This window comes from Malurus melanocephalus, unplaced genomic scaffold (assembly GCF_030028575.1).
Source record: "Malurus melanocephalus ecotype Western Australia unplaced genomic scaffold, MMel_1.1 scaffold_109, whole genome shotgun sequence".
In the NCBI taxonomy this organism is placed as follows: Eukaryota; Metazoa; Chordata; class Aves; order Passeriformes; family Maluridae; genus Malurus; species Malurus melanocephalus.
This window is the reverse complement of record NW_026623341.1, coordinates 21733-29039: the sequence shown is the minus strand read 5'-3', so window position 1 is coordinate 29039 and position 7307 is coordinate 21733. Positions and strand designations below refer to the sequence as shown.

Below are 7307 nucleotides of genomic sequence, written 5' to 3'. Positions count from 1 at the left end.
ACATTAAATATAAAGATACTGCCTAACTGTGCAAATTTGCTGAAGAAATAACCTCTACTAAATCCTATCCACACATATAACAAGGCATCTAAGCCAGTAAATCCTCACCAATCTTTCCAATGATTAGCAGGATAAAAATCCCAGACCGGCATCAATTCTTSATGCATATATAAGGGAAAAAAGCCAAAGGGAAGTATCTCTAGGGCCTCTCAGATATTTGGATGTTTACTGATATGAACCAGGAGAAAACAGGGAGAAAAAAAGAAAAGGCAAAAACAATCCCTAGGAAAAAGTATGGGTATTTCAAGACTTTGTCCAAAATTACTATGAGTGAGCAATAAACTCTTTAAAAGTATTCCCTTTTAATTTGTATCTTAATTAATCCTTCCAAGGCAGACTGCTTTAAGTGGAACTTTCACATACTTTTCTATCTAGTACAACAGTTTGCTGATGCCTGACAAACAATGGTGACATTCCACTTGAACTAAAGAAAACAATTAAAGCAGGTTTGTTCTGTGGACCTAAGGAAGATTCCGGACATTTATTATACAAAATTGTTTGGTCTCAGCTTACATCTCACCAGTACATCTTCCTTCAATAAAAATGATGACACTCTCTTACTGCCTTAAACTSTTGCTAGAGTAAGTGGTGAGAGTCACAGTCCTTAAGGATACATCTCAAAGTTACAATTCCTATACTGTTTTTGCTATRTAAGATAGATTTTCAATTTAAGTTTACATTTTCTAAAAGTTGATAAAAATTTCTGCTTAATTTCATTAGCTATTTATGTGCTTTTGTTGATTAAAGGAAGTTAGCACAACAGATGATGAGGAATGTATGGGTTTTAGAAGTTTATAATAGAAAATAATTACATTGGTGTACTGACTAGACAGTAGTCATCCACAAGTAAATGCAAGAAGAAATTCTCTAAAACACTGCCAGATTCATCTAAACTTCTTTTCTAATCACAGTGCAGTAAACCAAAGTAGGACAAAATTCTGCATCGTATCCACTATAGTAATAAACMTACCCATAATACTAAACAATAAAAAGTGGTGACAGTAATCATCACATCAGTGGGAGCACTGCAGCCAGAAAGCAAAAATTCTGGTGTAAACATTTTATAAGAAGAAATATTTCACAATGCACACTGACAAATTGCATATGGCATTCCTACATGAATAGAAAGTAAAATTGAAAAGCAGTGCCTTATTAATGAAAGTGTCAGGCGAAATATGCCTTACCTGAGYTATTCCACTGGGAGGGATCTTGTATAACTGCAGCTTTTGCTTCAGTAGCTCGGGATCACTGTGGCGGAATGGGCACCCTGACAGTAAAAAACATGCAAGCTCACAAACAAGGCTGTTTACTCAGGAGTTAGTGCACTAAGGCACTCAAGAGACCAGCTAAGCTGTTCCTAATTGTCTAACAGCTTATTAATAGGAAAGTTAATTACCCATGTGTACAATTGCTTGCTTTTTTTTTTCTTTAAATAATTACTCTATTGCAGAATTATCAGGGCACCACAGGCYCAAGAGTCACATAAAATATCCCACCATAAACAGGCCACAATTCTCATTCACTGACAGGAAAAGAGTTTGTTAGTTCCTTACTAACAATGATAGTATTGGTACATTTAATAGCTGTGGAAAAAGACCGAGAAAATAAAAGTAATGAGAGACAACTGGTCTTTAAAAGCAGTCTGTTGTAAAAATATCTCTCTATAAGTACCTTAGAAAGTTCAACCACCTTAGTAACAGCAGATTTTTTTTTGTCCCAGAGCGAGTTTTGAGACACAACTGAACAACTGACTTAGCACCAGCACAATAACAGTGAAGCCMGTGCAGGTTTGCTGTTTAGTCATACACTGGTAGGGGTTTTTTAAATACCCTAGCAAACTTCACAATTCCTGTACAATTGAATTCTTATTTGAGAACACATCTAATTGGTCATTTCTTAAAACATATTTAAAATCTGCACAATCTGCACATTTAAAATCTCCTTGAACTCCGTAACACAATGTATAWAAAACAGCAGTTATCAAGTTCGATCTAAAGAGAACAGTTCAAGTCCACTATGTCTGGAAATTAAATACACAATTTAAGAGACTACAGGAGGGAATAACTTCTCTAGCCAAGGAATTCTGCTGCTTGTAAACACTTGGGGTTTTTCCCCTTAAGGAACTCACCATGATAATCCCCTTGACTTGGTGGATTGGACATGATAATCTTCATGCARCTGTATGGGGTGTAATCAGTCCTCTTTCCTTCTTTCCCATAGTTGTGRCGAATGCTGTAAGCATATCCTTTGTCAAACTGAATAAAAACAGAAGAATAAATTCTTACATATTGGAGCAGTAACTCCATCTGCTCTGCAAATAGAAATACTGAATAACAAAATAAATTTTCCAAACATACTCAAACTGAGGAAAATAAAAACCTAGTTGTTGCTAGCTTTGGGTTTTATGTTACACGAAATTGCATTTGTACACATATGTTTTACAGACACATCAYAAGGGAAGTGGGTAACTCATTGATTTAAGCTCTTCCCAGCTGATTCTGTTATAGCTTTAAAGATAAGATATTTAAAGACCAGAATTTTGAACCCCACAATATTAGTAAATGGAGACAACAGGGTCATTTAAAATCTTYCACAAATGTCCACAAATTGATTGCCTGATCAGGGGAACAAAAAATAGAAATACTGATTTCTTTACTCAGGATTACATTCTTGTTCTCCCAAAGTATAATGCTGCACCTACACTYTGCTTCAGCACTGAAGTTCAATTCATCAGATTCTAAAATGAAGTATACTTTGCTTGCAYAAAAAAGATTTTCTCTTTTGTCTACCAATAGACTATCAACCCCTCCAATAAAATGAAATCTTCTAAAGGAACACAGATGTGATCAAACATTTATCTTGACAGCTGAACATAAAGCTGTCAATATATCATTTTASRTAAGTCCTGTGAAGACCWTTCAATTACATGAGTTCACGTCATTTTTAYGTGGTAATAGGTGACATAAAATCTGTAGTAGAATTAGATTACTTAACTTTAATGCATTAAATTGCACTAGCTATTCTAAGACATAAAGGAACATTTGTTCAAATACCATACTTCTAGTTCTATAAGCCACAAATATAACATAATGAAGCATCATATTTAGAATTACACATCTTCAGTCTCTCTTCACCTCAAAAAAGAACTATGACAATACATAAAAGGAACAACTCTGCTCTTGCTAAATTCAAAATTATAGCATTAATCTTAAAATATGCATCTAAATATGGATAAATCCCATAAGATTTATGTTTTCTTCTCAAAAATGACTTTCAATTAATTTTTTACTCTGACTCTGGTATTTTRGTAATAAAAGACAATGTAATATACTAAGAAAAATCATTCAACATACAACTGCCAACACTACTATTGCAAGGATACTCTCATTTCTACAGAAAAAAAAAAGTAGCTCCCTGTTTGGACTGTGGATACCCAAATAGTACTTCATAATATTTATATACTGAATATGAATCTCTTATGAAATCTCTCCTATGAAATCTCTTGACTGGCCTAAAGATAACAAAAATAAAACAAAAACATAAATAGTTTTTTCTTCATATAAAATGCCTCAATGTTTTTGAAAATATAGTTACCTGAAACTATGACACAATATGCAAATATACATCATAAACATGTATAAAAACATACACAAACTTTGAGAATAAAATCCTAAATTGCAGCTGATTCAAACAGTAAAAAAAGAAACTCCTCCATCAAGATGCTGCTTATGATCAAGTCAATGCATGAAGAAGCCTAACATTCAGCATTCAACCCTAATAAGGCTTAAGGCATCCAAAGCTCTGAACAAACATTGACTAATTAATCCATACWGTGCATTTGACAAAGTGACTTTTCRCTACTTTAAAAGACTTTTTAAAAAGCAGGAAGGGGAAGAAAAAACAGCATTTTGTTTTGCAGCATTGCCACAGGCAGGATCAAGCAGGTGGGAATATTGCTTCCCATTTAGTCAACCTTTTTGCTCAGGAGATAAAAGAACTGGTTGGTTGAATGGCAAACGAACACTGCTTTTTCTAGCAACAGAGTCAGGCTCATCAACTCATTAGAAAGMATTTTCKAGGTGTGAGCACACACTCAGAAGGSCCRGGGAACAGCTCYCCACCMCYTCACAGGGCACCAGCAACTGCTGGCCAAGTCCTGCTGCTGCCCCTGCTGGAGCTGCAAATGGTCTGGTTACTCCTGAAAAACAGCAAAGATCAAATACAAAAATGTGTGCATTTTAATTTCCAATCTCTGCATGAGCCTGTTAAACTGCACATGGAATCTGTGATCCTGTAGCCACCTATTCTTCTACCCAGAAGCTCTGGAATCTTTCCTCCTTTTCAAAAGATGAATCAAAGCACATTTCATCTTCTTAACAAAGGATATTTGAGCAAGCAATTAAGTTAGACTAAGTTGGTTTTTTTTTCAAGGGCAAAGCAAATTGTGACTGCTTCAGGATGTACYGCTTAGTTTCCTAGAAAATTAACACCCCTCTTGAACAGCTCTGTATACGAAAATCTTGAGCTGTGCTTTTCACATCACTTGCCTTAATGCCCGCAGAAATTACTTTTAGTACCCAACTCATTACGCTGAGAAGCAGCTCTTGCCGTGAATAGAAACAACAGCTACATAATAACACAACACAGCCTTGGGACAGGTTGGATATTTTCTCCTCGCTTTCTTTGTAATCCTGTTTGGAGAGATTTTGCAGTGGCAGATGGCAGAGAAGAACRCAGCTATGTGGTGCAAAGTTGGCACACGTGCAGCTACATGCTTCACTGAGAGCTCTGTCATCCTTGTGATTCAGCTTTTCTTATCATTGATCAAGGAAAGATGATTTTAGCAGGGCCAGTATCTGACAGGCTGTGTGGTCATCCCCAGCAGGAAGAAACTGTGAACTGCAGCATTTCATTACAGGAAACACATCCTGCAGAACAGCCTTCTTTGTACCCTGAGGAATGAACTCCATGGGCAGCCTCATTCTTTTCTAATACCACCACTCTAGGATGTGCATACAGGAAAAAAAAAAAAATCCTGAGGAGCAACCCCTTTTTGAGGAAAAGCATCAACGTAAAATTAGCGATGTTTGAAATCTGCAGAAACCAGAAGGCAGAGGGATCTGTCCCTTCCTGTTTATTCTAACATCCCAAACTGATGTGGTTCAATTAAAGCTCCTTCAATTAAAGGAGCTTTAACAAAATAAATTATACACAGCAGAAATCATGCATGTGGATTTAGCAGGGTCACTCTAACTGCTTATAAATTGCTTGTAAACTACTTTAGAAAAACAGCTTAAAACCCTATAAAACTACTATTACCATCTATTCTAACTGAAACCACTAAAAGGGCATTATGGCAACAACCAGTAAAAGGTCAAACTCAAATTAAGTGATTTGAAAAATCACCACAATTTATTGATGATTTTTGTAAGAACTTTYGAGGGTCTTACTGAATCCTGATATGAACTCGCTCAACAGTAACGATGCTGCAGGAGCAAATACATTTCCCTTGTTCTCTGCGTGGCAATTTCCACTGAGATGAAACAACAGAATAAAAAAGCAAAAAATTATTCATAGAAAAGCTGGGTATGTTCTACACATCCCATCATAGTCTGTGCTAAATATCAATGGAAACTGCCAAAGTTACCACGAAACAGCAATACTGAAGCAACATCATTACACTGAGACCTACATTTTGCAGATTACATTATACTATATGAGCTACTGCTGGTCCCACATGACAGCAAAGATTCTCTGCAATTTCTTAACTGTATGTCCCACATCAGGACTATCTCACTTTGCTTATGTTCAGTTCTCTGAGCTTTCTAAAATCTGCAACACATTTATAGTTTATGTGTGAGGTAAATGGGCCATAGCTTTGGCAATGGAGAAAGAGATCAAGAAATATGCCTTCTTTAAGCAATGAACTGGTTCACACTGAAGTCAAGAAGCTGAGGCAAAGGCAGCCCTACCAAAAATTGTCACCTGGATCTTGGAATCTGCAAGTCTAGGCATTAGCAGCAGTGTGAATTTTTGTTTTAAAAACTGCAAGTCAATTCTCGAAGTTTTAATTTGATCACTGAAAACAAAATTTGTTAAAGATTTCTCTTTCCTCCAGGCATGCTGTAGGGTGCACACGATGTCACCAGCAGTGCATTTCAGATGAGGTAAGTGGGCAGTTTTGAGGTTTTATGCACCAGTATTTGCTGCAATGAACTGACATGTCCATTGTATGATGCTGAATATACAAATGATGATACTGGGTATCCTGGTGACACTGAGGCTTTCTTGCAAAAACTTCTCCCTATAAGAAACAAAGCTCTTAGTACTGATTAGTGGGACAAAACAAATAGTCCAAAGCCAGAATACAGGAGGCCTGGGAGATGGTTCACTTGGTATAGATAAGTGTACTGTAACAAGGAACTCACAKTTTGTTTTTACATTATATTTTCATGTGAGTATCAGGGTAACAGATTGATTTGCCAAATGAATGTAAGTTAAGACATGCATACTGTACTAGATAGCCTTCACTAGACAATAGACAAGTTATAAATTATAGTATAAATAAAAAGGGATAGACAGAGATACAGATATCTAAAGGCTATAAATCTGCAACTGGTACAGCCCAATACCAGATGACCATGTTCCAGATAGGAACTTCAGGAAAAGCTGTTTTCAGTAAGTTCTGATCACATAAACGCATACKAGACCTTTAGATATGGAATGAGGATGAATCTCAACTGGACCATTTGGCAGGAAAGGAAAGGAACTTTATCCACTGAAAACTTTCCTTCAAAGGAAGGAAAGTTTTCAATGGATAAAGCAGGAAAGCATGGGTCATGTCTGCCCCATAATTATCAGTTTGATATAACAGAATACACTTTTACAATTGTACAAGAAATTACATTCTCCAGGCACCCCAGCCACCGAACAACAGGCAGCATGTCATCACTGACAGTTACTTTCCTTGTACCACTTTCAATATTTACAGATTAGTATCTGTAAATAGAACTAGGTGCCCCATAAAATTGGATAGCAGATCTGATATTCAGCATGCATATTAGGATGAAAAATAATTTGCTGACAAGCCCTGTATGCTCAGATTCACAATTCCACAAAACTTCAATATTTCAGTTAAAACTACTTTCATATATTCATATGAAATTTTATGCATCTATTCCTTACAGTACTGGGAAACTTATTTAAAGTCTATCAACTAAGCAAAATGGTGCACTMACTTTGTCTAG

At 36.2% G+C, this 7307-nt stretch overlaps 1 protein-coding gene across 1 annotated transcript in view; it reads right to left on the bottom strand.

Annotated features, from left to right (window-relative positions):
* LOC130575505 (DNA primase large subunit-like) overlaps positions 1-7307 on the bottom strand; it is a gene marked incomplete at its 5' end in the record, with an annotated part of 35163 nt that overhangs the window by 8831 nt on the left and 19025 nt on the right. The window contains 2 exons of the mRNA XM_057369431.1: positions 1245-1327; positions 2189-2315. Coding sequence (XP_057225414.1) covers positions 1245-1327; positions 2189-2315 — 210 coding nt within the window. The remainder of the gene's footprint in view (positions 1-1244; positions 1328-2188; positions 2316-7307) is intronic.